Source organism: Coffea eugenioides, chromosome 10 (assembly GCF_003713205.1).
Source record: "Coffea eugenioides isolate CCC68of chromosome 10, Ceug_1.0, whole genome shotgun sequence".
NCBI classification, from domain to species: Eukaryota; Viridiplantae; Streptophyta; class Magnoliopsida; order Gentianales; family Rubiaceae; genus Coffea; species Coffea eugenioides.
In genome coordinates, this window is record NC_040044.1 from 18065763 (window position 1) to 18084579 (window position 18817).

The window sequence follows — 18817 nt, forward strand, 5'->3', positions numbered from 1 at the left end:
ATTTCTGATGTTTCAGTTTCAGACATGTTGGAGGTTTCAAAGAAAAATTGGCAATGAAGGCCTAATGAAAAAAATCAGCAATAAAGGCTGGAAATTGCACTTGGCAATAAAGACTTGGAAAGAAGAAAGCACTTAGCAATGAAGGCTGACAAGAAGAGGTCCCAAGAGCAAAAGCTCTGATACCATGAACAAAAAGAAAACTGAATTGTTCTATTATCTCTTTTGTTCTAGGCTCTGTACAACATTTATACAAATGGAATTTGACTTTTGTCAATTCCATGAAATCTGTAATCTCCTAAAAATTAGGAGCTAATTTATTCTATCCTAAAATACATTAGGAGTAAATTATTCTATCCTAAAATAGAGCAGAAATCATGGGATATACATAAAATTTATAGCTTTACAGAAAAGATATTCTAGATTTTCAACACAATGGTATAAAGATGTTGGCAAAGTTCGTATTATTATGCTAATAACGTTTTAATGATGATTAGATGTTAATGGAACCTTCTTTTGTTGCATCTGTTTTCTTAATTTGATGCAATTCTATTGGTTCTTCTAGTTTATAGGCAAAGCTCAAAGTTTGAATGTCTTATTGAATATTGCACATGTGGTTGTGATTTCTTTATTTTACTCTCTGTTTTGTCCTTGGATAAGAAGCATTAGGTTACCTGTTACCTATTTCACCTCACTCAAGGTAATTTGGTTAAGTACGCATGCTCAGTTTTCATCTTAATTTTGTTTACTTCTTTCAATAGGCTATCGTATGGCAGCTGAATGTGCTTGGAACGCATTGTTGGAGAAGGGTGTGGACAATTAACAAGATGCAGGTATCAGTCTTATTAGATATAGTTGCTGTGCTTAATATTTGAGTGATTCTACAACCTTTGGCCTAGTCTATTCCATTACTTGATTTTGACCTTATGGCTTCAAACTTAATCTGGTTCTTCTTCATTTACTTATTGATCCATTTGGTGACATGAGACGGGCTCATATTACACTGGTGCTCCAACAAGTGCTGAGTGGTTTTTCTTAATATGAATTATCAGTTTTAACTCTTTTTTCTTTTTTTTTCTTTCATAGTTTTTAATTTTTCTCTTGTTGGACTGTGCAGAAATATTCAAATTAGATTTAATGAAGATTGCAATGACTACTTTGAATTCCAAAATTTTGTCTCAGGACAAGGAACATTTCGCAAAACTAGCTGTCGATGCTGTCATGAGGCTAAAGGTAAATATACCTTTGGTGGGTTGGAGTTTTGGTTTATGTAACTCTTTTATGCTTTTTCTGACAATTTGATTCTAAATGACAGGGCAGTACAAATGTGGAGGCTATTCAAATCATAAAAAAACCTGGAGGTTCACTGAAGGATTCATTTTTAGATGAGGGGTAGGCTATTCAATTTTATCCTATTTGCTACTTTTTAAAACCTTTTTCTTGTTTGTTTATTTGTTTTTCCTCTTTTCCTTTTTCCCGAGGGTTGGGGATGGTGACATTTGGTTAGGCTTTGGGGACACCATCGCCAAGTTTTGGATCTTATTTGCTGCTTGGACTAAATTCCTGGATTTTTGCTGCTTAAAAGATGCATGCATAGATGGTGACTGCAGAAATATAATTTGTTAAAGAAAAATTCCTTTAACTGCTACCTTATGCATGTATTCTATTTTAAAACTTCATTTGTAGCTTTGTATAGGGGCTGAGGTCTATTCTATTGTGTGTTATTGGTGTTTAATAGGGTCATTTCCTATATCTTTGAAGAAAAGATTGATTTTCCTCTTTATTGGTTTCCATATTCTTTTGTGCACAAGCTACTAAGCTCTTCCTACTTTTTTGTTTGCAAATGCTAAATTTAGAGATTTGTATTTGCCTTTGCTTGTCTTGCTGCTAAATTATTGAAGTCCTGAAAACCTCTTTGTATTGGGGACTCTTTCTATAGCATACTGCCACTTGTGTTGTAGATTTGTTTTGGAAAAGAAAATTGGTATTGATCAATCAAAGAGAATTGAGAATGCAAAGATTCTAGTGGCTAATATTGCAACGGACACAGACAAAGTGAAAATCTATGGTTCACGTGTGCGTGTTGATTCAGTGTCTAAAGTAGCAGATATTGAAGGGGCTGAAAAGGAGAAGATCAGAGAGAAGGTGCAGAAGATTATTGCTCATGGGAAAAACTGTTTTTGTTAACTGTCAGTTGATCTACAATTTTTCCGAGGAATTGTTTGCTGGTGCTGGAGTACTTGCAATAGAGCATGCTGATTTTGATGGGATTGAGCGACTTGCACTCATTACTGGTGCGCAGATTGCCTCAACCTTTGACAATCCTGAGTCCGTTAAGTTTGGATACTGTAAACTTATTGAGGAAATTATGATTGGTGAGGACAAATTGATCCACTTTTCTGGTTGTGAAATGGGTCAGGCCTGTACAATTGTACTTGGGTGCAAGGTACTTATCTTGACAAATTTATGTTGTTATGCTGCTAAATATTTTCATCTGCTGTGCAATAGGTGATGTTGCCTTGTTGTCTTGCAGGACACAGAAAAATTTTAGTCTAAGTATACTTTTGGGGCAAAATATTCAAAACTAGCCCTGGGACTAGTTGGGTTTAGCCAAGTTCCAAAACCATTTACTAGCCCAAGGGTTGAGGCCATGTCAATTCCGATACCTATATCTTTCTATTGCATGCTTTTTCATAGTTGTCAATTTTTTTAATGGAGATAGTTAACTTATTCTTGAAAGATCTCTTTCTTACAATTTTTGTCTCAGCTCCATATTTTTCCCTCTAGTTCTTTTGGATGATCTCTTTTGTCTAGCCTTCTCTTGTGCCTTGCATCATCTACTTGAGTTTATTAGCACCATCTTTTTGGCAAGTCAACTTACAGATTCGAATTTCTTGCACTTTTCCTACCATCTGATAATCAACTGGCACTTTAGTTTAGCCTGCATTAGCAAGTTTTGTCTGAACAAAGTGAAATAAGCATGTATTTACTAGTTTGAACCAAAAGCTTGCAGATTTGGCAGGGAAATGCGAAATGTGCTAGTTTACTACATTGGATGGTTAACTTCAAAAGTGAATCTTCCATGTTGATCTTTACACTAGTATATACGGCAGGCAGAGCTCTGGGGACCAATTCAGGGAAATGATAATGGACGTGTTTGCTTTCCTGTTTGGTATTTGCTTGCATAGACTATAAGCACATTTATGCTGCTTTCCTCTTTTGATTGGTTAGCATTTGCCTGTGGTATGATATCATGCTGCGCTATTATAATAGTGATTTTGTCAGCTATCCTGGATCGGGAGCAAGCTTTTCTCATCTGTCTGTCTTTGTTGATATCTTCCTGATTCTTGTGGCTACTGGATGAAGCTGATAGAGCCCTACACGATGCCTTGTGTGTTCTATCTCATACTGTAAATGACAGTGGAGTGTTGCTTGGAGGTGGATGGCCAGAGATGGTGATGGCAAAAGCAGTGGATGAACTAGCTAGGAAGGCCCCTGGGAAAAAGTCTCATGCCATTGAAGCTTTCTCGTGAGCACTATTGGCCATTCCAACTATAATTGCTGATAATGCAGGTCTGGACAGTGCTGAATTGGTTTCTCAATTCCGTGCAGAACACCACAAGGAAGGAAGCGCTGCAGGCATTGATGTCATATCTGGATCTGTAAGTGAAGTAGTGGACAAATAGACCATGTTTTCTTCTTTAGAGAACTAATTGTGATTTTAACCATTGATGATGTGAATTAAAGCTTTGTCAATGATTATTCCTATGGAGTGATATTATGTAACTTGCACCAATTTCAAGTGTCAATTTATACCAAATAAATGTATTTTGTCATCTTAACAGGTAGGAGATATGGCAGAGCTTGGAATCTCTGAAGCATTTAAAGTCAAGCAATCTGTATTGCTCTCTGCAACTGAGGCTGCTGAGATGATATTAAGAGTCGATGAAGACATTGCGTGTGCCCCATGTAGGAGGGAAGATAGAATGTGAAACAAAACTGGCAACTAGACCTGCTCATCTGCTTTAGTACATTGTCGCATGGAAGTATCTTATGTCAATGGTGCTCTTGTTATAGCATTTGTTTGAGTTGCTAAACTTAAGGTTTCTAGTGGTCTTATTGCTTATGAGTTGAAAACCATGCCCTTAACATGCTTTGCTTTATTTTAGGAGACATTTTGTTTCAAATGTTGCGTTGCGATTACTAGCATAACATGGTAAGGTTGACAATTTTCTCCGTTTAGGCTTTTATAGTTGTACTTGTATGTTCCCTTATTCCTTGCCAACAAAGAAAGGAAAAGCAAGGTTTTCATAGAGATGAATCGGTGAAGGTGAAGAATGAAGTAACAATTGGATGAAGTTTGCATGTTGACAAAAATTAAGTATATTTGCAAACACTTGATGCAGCAGGAAGCAAAACCATTGAATTGTCTTGATCAAAATGCATTTTAGATGTTTGATGTGATAAAAATGTGTAAAAATATTGTCGACAAGTTATTCTCTATTCAACCAAAATGGAGGTAGGAAATGATTAGAATTGATATGGAAGCACAAAGGGTTCTCGAGAACAGTTATCGCAGTTATAAAGCGTGGGTATTGATGGTTTAAATATGTCCGGAGCTTACTTTAATGTCGGGTCTGCTCTCAACTGATTTTGGAAATCTGATTTTAGCTTTTTGACTTTTGAAACATTATTTTGTTTTGTTGTCAATTGATTTGAAGTTATTTCTTTGTGCTCTCAATTGATTTTAGATTTTCTAGGCCCAAAAGGTCGAAAATTAAAGCAAGTTTTGAGGTGCTTTTAGATTCCGATTTTGATTTACTTTTTCATGTAGATAAAACTATCTTTCAAATGTTAACATAACTGCTAAATTACCTAAAGAATAGATAACTCTTTATGGTCTTTCCATTTTTTTCCTTTCTTATTTTGCTTTTAGATTCATCTAGGTGTCCCTTGTTTTTCTCATCCATCATTTGATCTTCATAAGAAAAGTAATTAATTACATAAAAAATTATTTAATTAGTGCAAAATTTTATTTATCTAGCATATAAGGGTAATAGAGTCATCTTTTTGTCAAAATCAGCTTTTTAACTTTTTTTTGATATAGATTACATTCATATTTTAGCTCCATCTGAATAGATGTATTCCGTTTTTCTCTTAAAAAACCCACTAAGAACAAAATGTGGGCCAATTTTTACTTTTTCAAAACAAGAAGAAAAAGAAAAAGATATTGATACATTTCTATTTGATATCCGCACATTCTAATCACCTTAATTTTCATTGCATTCTAAGGAATTTAAATTGGTGAGAGCATAATATCAAAGAGGAATGTGTGAATATCATTTTTTTTAACCTAAATAGTATGAATCGGATGTGTTTTTCGAACAAAAGATTAACTTTCATACCATGTTAGAATTACCTTGGTACAAAATTACCCTATTGAGTATCAAATTGTTTAATTACTAATATTGGACACCAAAATAAGAGTCTGTAAATGCTCAAGAACTACATTTGTAATTTGTCCTCTAATCTTTATAGACTAAGATCCTAACCTAATCCAAAATTTGCAAGAGAAGAATGTATCTAGGCAAACATATGAATTTGTGCAAATTAAAATCTGATAATGGAACCAAATCCTGTTCAAGATATTTATGTACGTACATGCTAAGAAACTCTATGTGCATACTAAAACATTTTGTGTCATTTTTTTTAATTAACAAATCTACATTAATTATTTACATTCATATATCATGTCAATCCTCATTAAATTTGGAATTTCTTTGTTTTAAGCAAAATTTGAATTTCATTTAGTGAGCTTTTGTAAATTCAGAACATATTACTTAGTAACTTGTCTCTTTTGCCGTTTGAAGAAATAACTATTTACTTGTAGATATTAATCTATTCTAAAAGGCCATGATTTATTTGGTAAAGCTTAGCTAAATCCACCTCATCTAACACAGTTATTACGTGTCACGATAAATAATTAAACTCCCAACTAATTACTGTACTTTTATATTCAAGTTCGACAGGTACTTTAAAGAGAGGAAAGTGATAGACCAGTAGTGCATATTTTATAAGGGATCACTTTTTCTGCAGAAGAGTAAATATTCTCGGCAAACTATATGTAGCTCAGCAGAAAAGTGATAATAATAGATTTTTTTAGTGAATCCAGCCCTTTTTTAGTAAGTTTTTCTTGTAACGTTAGGCACATAATAGAAGATATCATTATGTAATTGGAAAAGTTTGAAGTAACGATGGTTATGATAACGAAATTGTTTTTACTTGATATAACAGGTAAAAACACTTTTAGTGACTATTTGATTACCTATTGGACTGGTCATCTAAATAAGATAGTACGTAAAATTTTGGTTAGTGAGTTTTACATAAAAAATAGTAAGTTAACTCGATAAATTAGTAACTTTTATGTCTCAAAAAGTAAATTAGAATAAATATGGAACTTACTTTTTTTTTAAATAAATTATTACTCTATATTCGAAACTTACTTTTTGGAGAGTAAGTTTAGTTCAAATAATATATTAAGTTTTTATAGATTAATAGTAAATATTGCTGATAGTGGTCAAAACCTACTAGTTTGTAGTATAAATTTACTATTTTACTTAAAAAACTTATATGAAACAATTATTAGGAAGTTTATTTGAAACAAAGCTAAGATTTTTTATTAATGATTGAAACTTAGTATTATAGTTAGTAATTACTCGTAATGTTAATGTATGATACACAATTGTACGTATCATTTATAAATGTTACATGTTTTAAGCATATTAAATATACTATGAAAACTATTTTTTTTTTTTGCAGATGACCTTATAAAATATGTAAGAATAATTTGTCATATTAAAAATTTTGAATTATTTTTGAATTTGTGAAAGGTTAGAAAGTTTGGATGACAATAACAACAAATCTTTCGAGTTATATATAGAACTGCACTTATCTATACATCACAATTTCCATATATTAATACCTATGAATATAATAAAATGGTAAAGTTTTAATAAATTTATTTACTGGGTCACAAGTATAAAAGTTAAAGTTGTATTATAATAACAACAAATCTTTCAAGTTGTATAGAAAATATCACTTACTTATACATCACAATTTTCATATATTAATGCCTATGAATTTAGTAAAATGGTAAAATTTTAATAAATTTATTTTCTGGGTCACAAGTATAAAAATTAAAGTTGTATTAACGTAGCATAATCTTTGAAAATTATAGTAAAATTACCAATATGTTAAGTTTTGTGACTTTCAAATATACTTTGTATCATTTACATTATGGATTTGTATCCATATTTTTTCTATCAAACTCTTTTTTTTATTGGAAAATGGTATGTAAATTATTATAAAACATCATTTTATAATAATCATAATTTTTTATAGATGAATGTTATGTAAACCATTAAAATTATCAATTCACAAATGACTAAATCTTACTACTTTATGGCATATATTAGTCTAATTGACTAAAAAATTACTGTAATCATGTGTACGTTGATTGTTGAATTGAAATTTCCTTTATTACTGGTACAAGTTCTTCTAATCAAAGCAAAATAAAATCAAATATCTTTTCCTTTTGTATGCAATAGTTATGCTTAGTAGAAAATTATTAAACCATTTTTACAATACATAATTTCTCCTAAAATTAGTAACATTTTCCATGACCTCTAACCTTGTCAATAATACTAACCACTGACATGTAGATAATCTTAAAAGCAAAAGCCATCAATATGACAAAAAAAAAGAATATTTTCGTGCTGAACGAAAAAAATTATAATTCTATATAGAATGGAAGAAATTCATCATGAATGAGAATGAATTGCAAAGTTATCACATTTCTAATTTCATATGCATCCAAAATTTCATGTAGCATTACTTCAGAGGAACTTTCCTTTTTCACACTAAGGAACCAATCCCAATCTCTACGTCTCTTTTATTTTTTCTTTAACCATTAAATGGGGTCAAAGTTGTTAGCAGTAAAATACTAAATAAATTTAATTCCATTTCAAGCTCTAGTTAATTGTATACTAATATTTTACACCACAATCAATTGAGCACCAATTTCCTTTTTTTAAGTGGCTATTATTTATCTTAGGTTAAATATTTACATATAAAATAATAGAAATAGATTGCCAATCCTCGGATCAATGGAACTTCAATTATTGTTAATAAAATTAATTTTGCATTGATAAAAATTAGTCTACAAAATGAAAAGTCAATGGCAACAATTGCTAAAATATAGCAATTTTTAATTATGGGAAAATAAACAACTAAGTTCCCAAAATATTTCACTTTTATTGTTTAAAAAATCACAACTTGTTAACCAAATTCAAAATAATTCTATTGTCAAAAATATTTTTCCTCAAATTAACTTTAATGATTAGATGTGAGATACAAATATGGTAAAACATCCCTCGTATGTATGTCATGGATATTTGAGACTTTTAGTAAAAAAAAATTTGTTGTTAAAATAACATTGTATTATAGTGTACTAATTATTTTAGGACCATTTTATACGTGAACTAAATTTAATTTAAATTATACAATAGATTATATATGCATGTGATTTTCATTTATAATTGTTGGATCCCGTTTTTATGAACAATCTCCCAAGGAAAAAGTCCAAATCATAATGATTTTCTTATATTAATTGTTATACTAATTTTGTCATTTTTATTGTTATATTATTTCTCATTTTGTTTGGGCTTTAACTCATATTCTTTCTTTGTGTCCTAGATGTAAATTTATTAAAACTTTATCATCTTATTATATTCATAGGTGTTAAATTATAAAAATTGTGATATATAAGCAAGTGATATTCTATTTATAACTAGGAAGATTTGTTGTTATTGATATCCAAACTTTCAAATTTTTCAAAAATTGAAAATGATTAAAAACTTATAATATGACAAAATTTTATTACATATTTTACGAGATTATGTGAAAAGTCAAACTTTTTTTCATAGTATTTTAAAATGTATAAATAAAAAATTGTTTAAATTATGCCTATAATAATGTATTATACATGTATATTACGAGTACTTACTAACTAAGGTACTAAGCATTAATTATTAATAAAACATTTTATTTTTATTTCAAATAAATTTCCTAATACTAGTTTGAAATATGTTTTAAAGTAAAATAGTACATGTGTCCCATAAATCAGTAAGTTTTGATTATTAATCAAATTTACCATGTTATCAGTAAGAATTACTATTTATTTATAAAAACTTACTATTACTTGAATTAAACTTACTCTCTAAAAAGTAAGTTTGGGATATAAAGTAGGAATTTATTTATTTAAAAAGTAAGTTTAATATTTATTCCAATTTACCTTTTGAAGTATAAAAGTTACTAATTTATTACGGTTAACTTACTATTTTAGATGGGAAACTTACTTTCTTATTTTAAGTGTTATCCTATTTAGGTGGATAGATCCATTAAGTAATCAAATGGTCGCTAAAAGTACAACAACCTGTTATATCGGGTAAAAAACTATTTCGTTACCATAACTATCGTTACTAAAGCATTGTCCTATGTAATTAACATTAAGAATCAACTTGTAAATTGTACCATTCACCATGTGAAGTTGCTGCATTAACTTTTTGCAAGTTTAAAATCAGGTTCATATGCTCTAATATGAGCTTTTGGCCAAAATACTAGTACTTCAAATTTTGTGACCTCAAGTTCCACATCACTTGATTATCTAGAATTGCATAAACTACGGCTGGATCGTAAAGATTGCATGTAGACCACATTTCAAGAGATTGTGGGGAAGAACTTGACTAAGTTGTTATTACTGATTAACTTGATATGGAACATTCAACATATGAAAGCAAATTTTTTTTTTTCTTTTTGAAAAACCAAGACTGGCTTGTTTTCGCTTGCTTCAATTTGTCTAAAAATTTTGTTGAAAAGTGTAAAACAATTTGAATGGCATTTTTAATATATGTGGTTTTCTAAGCAAAAACAACAACACGAAAATGCATTTTTGACTTGTGGTGCTTCTTAGATCACTTAATTCATCTAAGAAAGATACCCAAAAAAAAAGAAAAGGAAATAAGGGGCAAGAAAAAATTTCCAAATTAAAAAAAAAAACCCCTTTGATGAATCAAGGCCAGACCAATTTGAGAAATAGTGTTTCAATGATTTCGTAGGGTAATGTTAAACAAGCTAGTGTCATGCTATAAGCCTATAATTAGCAAAGAGTGTAATCCCGTGCTTTTTGTCTAAACATATTGTCTTTTAGTAGTATACAATTAGATTTATGAATTAAATAACATTGATCATTTGGTTAGATGCTTCTACTTCGTGCTTGCAGATCGATTTCTCCATTAGAAGTTTTCAAGTTTTTATGGATTACCCCATTCTATTCCGGGTAATCAACTAGTAATAGTGATAGTATTAGAAAAGTCATTCATTTCTCTCAAGAACTAATACAATTTTAGATTGCAAGGGACTATCAATGGTCGAACTGAAGGTGGATTTGGCACTTTTCTGGGTGGGGAAATATAAAAGATAGTAAAATCAATGCTCTATATCTTGGATGAACCTAAAGCTGTAAATGAATAGTTTGATCAAAATTTAACTTGAGTTCGGTCAACATCGAGTTCGAGACGAGTTCAAACCTACCAAGTCGAACTATCAAATTCGAAACAAATATCGATAAACTCAACTTTTTAGTTCGCGAGCCAAGTTGAATATATATATATATATAATTTTTATTTTAATAGTAAAATTACATATATGTCTCTATTATTTATTAAGGAAAAATGATTGTTTTATTCATTTTTTAAAAAATAAAATAATTCTTTTTTAATTCTTTTTAGCTCGAGTCGGCTTGAAGTTGAGTTCGGCTAAACTCAAATTTGAGGTCGAGTTAACACATGATTTTTGGTAACTTAACACATGATTTTTCTTTTTCTCTTCCCTATTCTAAACAATATTTTTGGTATTTCCTTGCTTTTCCTTTTGTATTTAATTCAAATAAGATGAATGAACGTCACTTTCCTCTACTTTTATTTTGGTTCCACTAGAGTCCTTTTCTTTTCTTTCCTCAATCTAAACGGTGCTAAGTTTCCAGTTATATATGATTATATTTAAGGTAGAGCAGCAAAGCTAAATCAACAAATCATCCTCGCATTGTGTCGGAAGGTATAAAGTTTGGTTAGTGTACCATTTTATCTCAAAAGTTTCTTAAGTGTTCATTTTTTCTATTCCTTTTTTATTTTGCTGGAAACTCCCAAAGTTACACGGAGAAATAGAAAAATGAGAAGACTTGAAAATAGAAAATTTAAGCTCATTTTGATGTCTTATATATACAATCATTGGGCGCTGGTCCAATGGTTAGGAAGGAACTCTTTAAAACTCTTCTGTGCATTAGATCGAAGGTTCAAACTCCGCTAGTGCACAAGAGAGCTTTAAAGAGACTCTCCCTGGCCATTGGACCAACCAATGATGGTTTTATATATAAGACATTAACACTTTGAGATAAAAATGGGACACAAACCAGACTTTTACTTCCCCAACCTTTGCCTTAAACAAATGACAAGATGAATACAAACATATGGTTATGGATTCTACTTGTTTTTATTTTAGTCACAACTTTTCTCAAAAACAAAACCTTTGCCTTAAAAGAAATCATAAGTTAGAGTGGAGATATTAATGGATGCAAATTTTCCGATCCTAACTTTGTAGTAAAAAAAAAAAAGAAAAAAAGGAAGAAGAAGAAGAGGAAATCAAATTCGACTATACATTCATTCACAGTGAACTATAGATAAATAACGCGCAATCAAGCTTATAGGTTTATAACCCTTCTCTTTTGTAATCAATAAATATCAACTGCTTATTTTGTAGCCAATAACAGGCTTTACTCTATTAATACGTCCTCTAACTTTCTTTCCTGTAACGAATTCTTTTGTTCTACTTTAATTAAGTGGTATTAGAGTATTACTCTATTTTGCTTTCCAATTAAAATGACCTCTTCACAGTATTTGATTTGCTGTAGTTAGCATAGACTTATTCTTGGGGAAGATTCATTCTAGTTTGAATAAAAGTGCTATCCTCTTGTCCTATTGAAAAACTAAAAAAAAAATAAAAAATGCATAGATTCACTCTTATTGTAATCTAAAGTTATATACATGATACGCTAAATTCATGTTACAATGTTTAAAGTATTGACTTTTAACAAAAACATGAATTCACCAACTAGATTCGATCCAAATTTTGGTTTTTCTTGTTAGGAATCTCTTATTTAATTTGATCGGCGCTAGTTGATAAATTGAATAATCCTTGATGAAATACATCAAACATTAGATAATTGTTAATTATAGAAAGTTCATGTGTACATTCACAAGAACCAAAATTCTTACAAAATAAATTGAAAGAATTTGTATTTAACAAGCCGATTAAATCAAGTTTAGCTTTAACAAGCTGAACTTACATTCATTTTGTAAATTTTTTGTTACGCTTTAATTAGGAGGACCTTAATTTATGAAATTATTCTGCGTCATTTGAAGGTACAGTTACAAACTTAAAAAGTTAAGCTTATATACACTGACAGTGTATACAATATCATTATTAGATGTATGATACATAAGCAGAATTTGAATTTTAAATTTAAATCTATATAAAAATTGTCATATATCCAATAATAATAGAATATATATTTTCAGTATATAAAAAATTAATTCAAATTTAGAAATTCTACGACCGAGTATGCAGCAATGTTGCACAAGTCTAGAAATCTTGTTAGTCAACTCTTACCAGAAACCACCATGACCAAGCACATGGTTTTTTCTGGATGAAAGAAAACCTCCAAGGTGAACCGACCCAATAAGAAAAATACTAGTTAGAGGGTCAACCAACAGTGTGGCCGGTGGAAATGGTAACTCAGCAAATTAAATCTGCTACTCACAGTATAGTAGTGATAACATATTCCACGACTTCAAGATATTACTATTTTTTCTTTTTTGGCGGTCATCGAAGCACCACTTTCTCTCGTTGATTTATTTTGCTTTGGCTTATAATTTATCACCACTTAGAGGTGTGTAATTGATGGATGTTTTAGGTTAGTACAGCTTTTTTTTTTTTCAATGCAGTAATGAATGTGGTCAATATTTTAGATTAGCACAATTAACTTATTATGTGTCTACACATACTCATATTTATTTCACCCTCTGTGTTTAGATATGTTTTCAAATTAATCTCTTTTTTTGTCAAAAAATTAATGCTTAAAAACGCTTTTTAAAAGTTGTCACCTAAGCACTCATTAGCCAAATCCTTAACTGATTAAAATGATTTCATCGCTACGTAATTTGTGTCAATCCTAGCAAACTTTTTACTACTCACATGTATGTCAAAGATTAAATTGGGCAATTAAGAGTTGAGCCTCCAACTGGTTGATCAAACTTCACAATCAAGGTCGGGTACATCACTAAATATTAATCTTCTATCCGGTAACTTAAAGTTATTTATCAATTTCTTCTTGTAAGTCCTACAAATACTTTTTAAATGTCTAAACTTTTGTTGTAGTTAGGCAAATTGAGCACAAAAAATGTGTACATATTTACATTTGTCGAAAACTATTGAGGCCTCGCCCCAGCCGGGAACTCGGCTGGTAACCACATACTATAGTATCCCGTATGTCACTAGTTTGAACCCGTTGGGCTACGTGCATGTATCCTTGAGCAGAGCTCTGTAAGTCAGGAGTTAGGCTATCGTGCATATATCCTTGGACAGAGTTTTGTAAAAGTCAGGAGGTGGATTAGTCTCACTAAGTTGCGATACCACCTTCTATTAAAGTAAAAAAGAACAGAAAACTAATGAGGCCTCAACCATTGATATATTAAATTTCTTTTGAAACTCAAAATATTCTATACTATTCTAATAAGCTGCATGCCTCCATTATTGTCTTCTGTAATCGTTGTTGATTAAAAAGATTCCCATCTTTTCTTTTGTTAATTGACTTTCTTTTGAAGCTAGTGAACCCTATTAAGTTATTAGGCCAAGCAGATATGTAGGGATGCTACGGCTATAAAACATTTTAATACTATTTGACTAGAATACCGTCAGCACAATTTTTTAAAACCTTCAAACTGAATCTGTGAGGCCATGTTGCTCGGATGGTCCAAAATTGGTAAGGTGTACAATATAGAGTTTTTGGTGTGCACATGCATTGCATATGATCAGTCGGTTGGAGAAGCCGACTTTTTGTATTTGTTTTTATGATTTTGACTCAATTGAAATTGTATTGTCCTGCATTACAATTCAATGTAAACTTAGAAATACTATGGAATTTAATTAGTAGATAGTGTGGTTGGGAACAAATATAGATATTTTTGAGGTTGCAGGTGCTTCATTTGACTTTTTAAGTATCTTTCGAGTTTTACAGTATAATTTTTAATTAATTCTATATACATGTAGTATATGTTCTTTATATATGTCATATCTTTGGTATAACTTTTTCCATTAGAGCAAATTTAAGAAAAATACAATACAAGTTAGCAACTTGAATCTGAATGGAGCAATGACTAAACAGATAAAGAAAAAAGTATAATTGTAATCGATATTCCAAAAAAGATAAAGAAAATGGTAAAATTGTTCATACGTGATACACTAAATATTAGATATGCTAAGTTAAGATCGACTGAAAATTATACTCGACTTTTATTTTCTTTCCAAATTTACAAACGTTATTTCATTTCATATACTCCAGCTTATTTCTTCGGGAAGTCAAAAATACCGCCCGACAAGGTAAAATAGCTTACTAATCTGTGATAGATAGAAGAAGGATATTTTTAGAAACCGCTCTTGAGGTTTCTGATAATTCAACAAGCTTCCCTCTAAGTTTAAAAATTACACTTGCCTCCCTTCATAGTAGAAACGTACTAAAATACCTTTTCCTATAAGTAAAGACATATTTTCCACAAAGGAAAAAAAAGGAAATTAAACACATATTCCAACAAAGGAAAAGGAAACAAACAAATAAAAATGAAAAAAAAATAAAAGTACCTGCTCTTTTTCCTCTATCCACCTTCACAAACAAATTGTCAAATTGCCCTCCTCTTTTCTTTCCCCTTTCTCCCTTAGTGTTCACGTACCTTCACATACCTACTGGCTACTACCAATTAGTGTTTGCTACCTCTGCTACCCCTTTCCTTTTTCCTTGTTTCTCTCAGACTATTCATTTCCTCCATCTTGGTAAGTATGATCCCTGTAATTTTGCTTATTTTTTTGTTTTGCTTTTATGGGTTGCTAGAATTAGGTGTTCATAGAGATCAAAATGTCAGGGAAATGGAAGTTTTTTAGGGACTAGATTGATAGAAGGTTGTTGCAATTTGGACAGATTTGATAAAGGGATAAGGAATTTGGTTTAGGGCAGATATTCGGTTTGAGTCGAGTAATGAGGTTGAATTTTAAGGTATCAAGAAGTGGTTGTCGCGGAAATATTTGACAGTTAGATAGCATTTGTTCGCAATTAGTATGGAATCAATAGCTTTGTGATTGAGAGCTATTAGGCTACTCAAATTGCTTGAAATGTATAGGATTTGGTTTTGAAGTATTCTTTCTGGGAAGAGAAGGTTACTTGTGATTGTCGAAAGTGAATTGGCAATTATTCTAGTGACGAGTTAAAGTTAAAGAATATATGTTATTAGGAAACTCTTCTTTTCTTGTTCTTTTGACTATAAAAGGATATTTTAAGGTATTTGGAAAAATACTTGTCTGATTTGGTCTACTTTGTGGCATAAACAATAAAAATAAGGGAGGTTTATATGATATTTAAAATTTGAAGGGAGCTTCTTGGAATTATTAGAAACCTTTGGGGAGATTATATAATTTGTTACCGAACTCAAGATTGGAGATATAGTAGACCTAAACTCCATTCCATTTTCTTGATAATATGGTCCTAAACTCTAATGAAGCCAAATTTAATTCGAGCCAAAACTCATCTAGAAGTTATAATCGTATAACACTTTAAGTTTTGGTGATAATTACCTTGGACCAATGACATTTTTGCTTGTTCTCAACTAATTCTCATAAAGCTTTGTTATTGTATTCTTCAATGATAGTAACTTCAAAATTTTAAAAGGGCGATTTATGCACTACAAAAGGGTAATTTGGTCATTAATTAGTCAAAATCAGCTTTTGTAGTTTGTTTTAAATATACCCGTATAGTTTTATTTATTTTTCAACAGCATAAGAGAACACACGAGTTATTTTTTAAAAAACTTCATTTTCACAAATTAATTATATAAGATTCGTTTTCACAAAATCAAAATTAGTGGAGAAAAAGCCCTTGAGATTAAAAGATTTAGAGTAGCTAAGTGGCTCTGATACCAGATTGGTTTCTGGTTTGTGGATTTAATTAAACAAATATTTGAGTATAGTAGAATGCTACAGATGGAACACTTGAAAAGGTTGACTTTAGTAATTTTCAACTGACGATACACGTCCCCTCCTGCGGAGCTGATACTATAAATCTGCAGAATACTCGTCCGCCAAACCACACAAACACTAAGCTCCTCAGAACCTCATGTCCCTTCAATCTTCTTTCTTCAACACCAATATGGCTTTCGATTTAAACTTTCTTCTGCCTTTGTTTTCTGTATTTGTTGCATTGGCTCTTGCCATTGTGTTTTATAACTACAAGAGCTCTAGAGACAAGAAATTATTACCACCAGGAGAACTAGGCCTTCCTTGGATTGGTGAAACCTTAGACTTCCTCAAAGCCCAAAAAAATAACAAATTGTACCAGGAGTTTGTTCAACCAAGAATCAAGAAATATGGGAAGACCTTCAAAACTAGCTTGATGGGATCACCAACTGTGGTTGTAAATGGAGCTGAAGCCAATAAGTTCTTTCTGTCTAATGAATTCAAGTTGGTGGTCAGTTCATGGCCTACTTCAGCTGTTCAGCTCATGGGCTCTGATTCTATCATGGGAAAACAAGGGGATGCACACCGTTGCATTCGAGGAATCATTGCCACCAGCCTCAGCTGTTCTGGCCTGGAGGCAACGGTCCCAAAGATGTGCAACACCGTTCAGTTGCATTTGGACGAAAATTGGCAGGGTAAGAACATTATCAGCCTGTATAGGTTTACCAAAACTTTAACATTCAACATTGTGCTTAAATGCATGCTTGGAATTGAAGTAGAACAAAAAATGTTGGGAATCTTTGAGAGAGTCTTGGAAGGGGTGTTCTCTCCCCCAGTTAAATTCCCCGGGTCGGCGTTTTCCAGGGCAAAAAATGCAAGAGTTGAGGTAGAGAAGATGTTGCTAAATATAGTAAGAAAAAAGAGAGAAGAAATTGAATTCCAGCAAGGAGGAGAAGAGGGAGGAATGCTACTTTTCCGGCTGGTAAAGGCAATGATCCAAGGCGAAATGAGCGAGAAGGAAGTGGTGGATAATATGGTTCTGCTAGTTTTTGCTGCACATGATACCACGTCTTTTGCCATCACCATGACCTTTAGGATGTTGGCTCATCATCCAAAATGCTATTCCCAACTTCTTCAAGGTACATCACATTTTCATATTTTCTTGCTTGCTAATTCATGTTTAATTAGCCTAATAGGATTATCCTTTAATTTCATGTTGCAATTGTTATAATAATCTTATTTAATGTTATTAAATACATTGCAGAACATCTTGACATAAAGGACAACAGAAAACCAGGTGAAACCTTGACACTAGAGGACATAAAGAAGATGAATTATACTTGGCAAGTTGCTAGGGAAAGCATGAGGATGTACCCTCCCATCTTTGGCTCATTCAGAAAAACAATTGCAGACATTGAATTCGACGGATATACAATTCCAAAAGGCTGGAAGGTAAAATTTTCCCCAGCCCCAACAGTTCTTTTATTCTTGTTCAAAAGCAACATGGTTTCCGGGAGCTAGTAAAATCTCAGTTTTTCTCTTAGCCAAGGTTTTTATTAGTACTTTTTGCGACATTGAATTATTGGTTACAGCAACGGAAGATTAAAATCTAACAGGGGCTGTGCTTCCTCTCTGCAGGTGCTCTGGACTGCTTATGGAACACATTATGAATCAGAGTATTTTGAAGACCCTCTGACATTTAATCCAAGTAGATTTGAGAAGCCTGTTCAACCTTATGTTTATTCTCCATTTGGTGGAGGACCAAGGCAGTGTGCTGGATCTCAATTGGCCAAGTTAAACATCCTAATACTGATACATTTTGTGGTTACCCAATATGAATGGTCCTTAGTCAATCCTGAGGAACCTATAGCTGTGGATCCTCTACCATTTCCCTCTCACGGAATGCCAATTAGAATTTCTCCCAAGTTGTCATAAAATAAGATTGTAATTGGATTAGACATTTGTAACTTATAAAATTTTGCATTAAAAAGCTGTCTATGCTTCAAGAGAAGCAAATTGGCCTTCGTTCATTTTCTTATATTAATTCACTTGCTAGCAGTAACAACTTCAAGAATGCATAGAGGAGGGGGTGGGGGGTGGAAGGGGGGAGGAGGAGGAGGAGGAGCTGGGGGAGGGAGAGGGAGGTCGGAGAAGGGGAAAGAGGGAGAGAGAAGGGGGAAAAAGAGGGGGATTGTCGGCACCGGTGGGACAGGTGGTGGTGACGCGGCGGCGAACTAAAATGAGAGGTAGTAGTAGAAGAGAAAGATGGTGTGTATTTTTGATGTTTTGACTTTTGGATGTGTATATTTTAAGATTTTACGATGTTTTTGAGGTTATTATAGACAAAATTGTTAAAAAACTTGTTTGATTAAAACCCAAGCACATGCAATAGACATCAAATGGGGTAGCTTATATGTTTCGTGTTACA

The 18817-nt window shown here is 31.9% G+C and overlaps 1 protein-coding gene and 1 pseudogene across 1 annotated transcript; both read left to right on the top strand.

Annotated features, from left to right (window-relative positions):
* The first annotated feature begins 253 nt into the window (after positions 1-253).
* On the top strand, positions 254-3989 carry LOC113750532 (annotated as a pseudogene).
* Positions 3990-16582: 12593 nt separating this feature from the next.
* On the top strand, positions 16583-18324 carry LOC113748733 (taxadiene 5-alpha hydroxylase-like). Its single transcript, XM_027292280.1, has 3 exons — positions 16583-17528; positions 17654-17841; positions 18028-18324. The coding sequence occupies exons 1-3, from the start codon at positions 16583-16585 to the stop codon at positions 18322-18324; spliced, it is 1431 nt and encodes a 476-aa protein (XP_027148081.1).
* Positions 18325-18817: the final 493 nt, after the last annotated feature.

Coding starts and splice junctions, on each gene's coding strand:
- LOC113748733 (XM_027292280.1), top strand. CDS start 16,583: ATGGCTTTCGATTTAAACTTTCTTCTGCCTTTGTTTTCTGTATTTGTT. Junction 17,529..17,653: donor CTATTCCCAACTTCTTCAAG/GTACATCACATT, acceptor AATACATTGCAG/AACATCTTGACATAAAGGAC. Junction 17,842..18,027: donor CAATTCCAAAAGGCTGGAAG/GTAAAATTTTCC, acceptor TCCTCTCTGCAG/GTGCTCTGGACTGCTTATGG.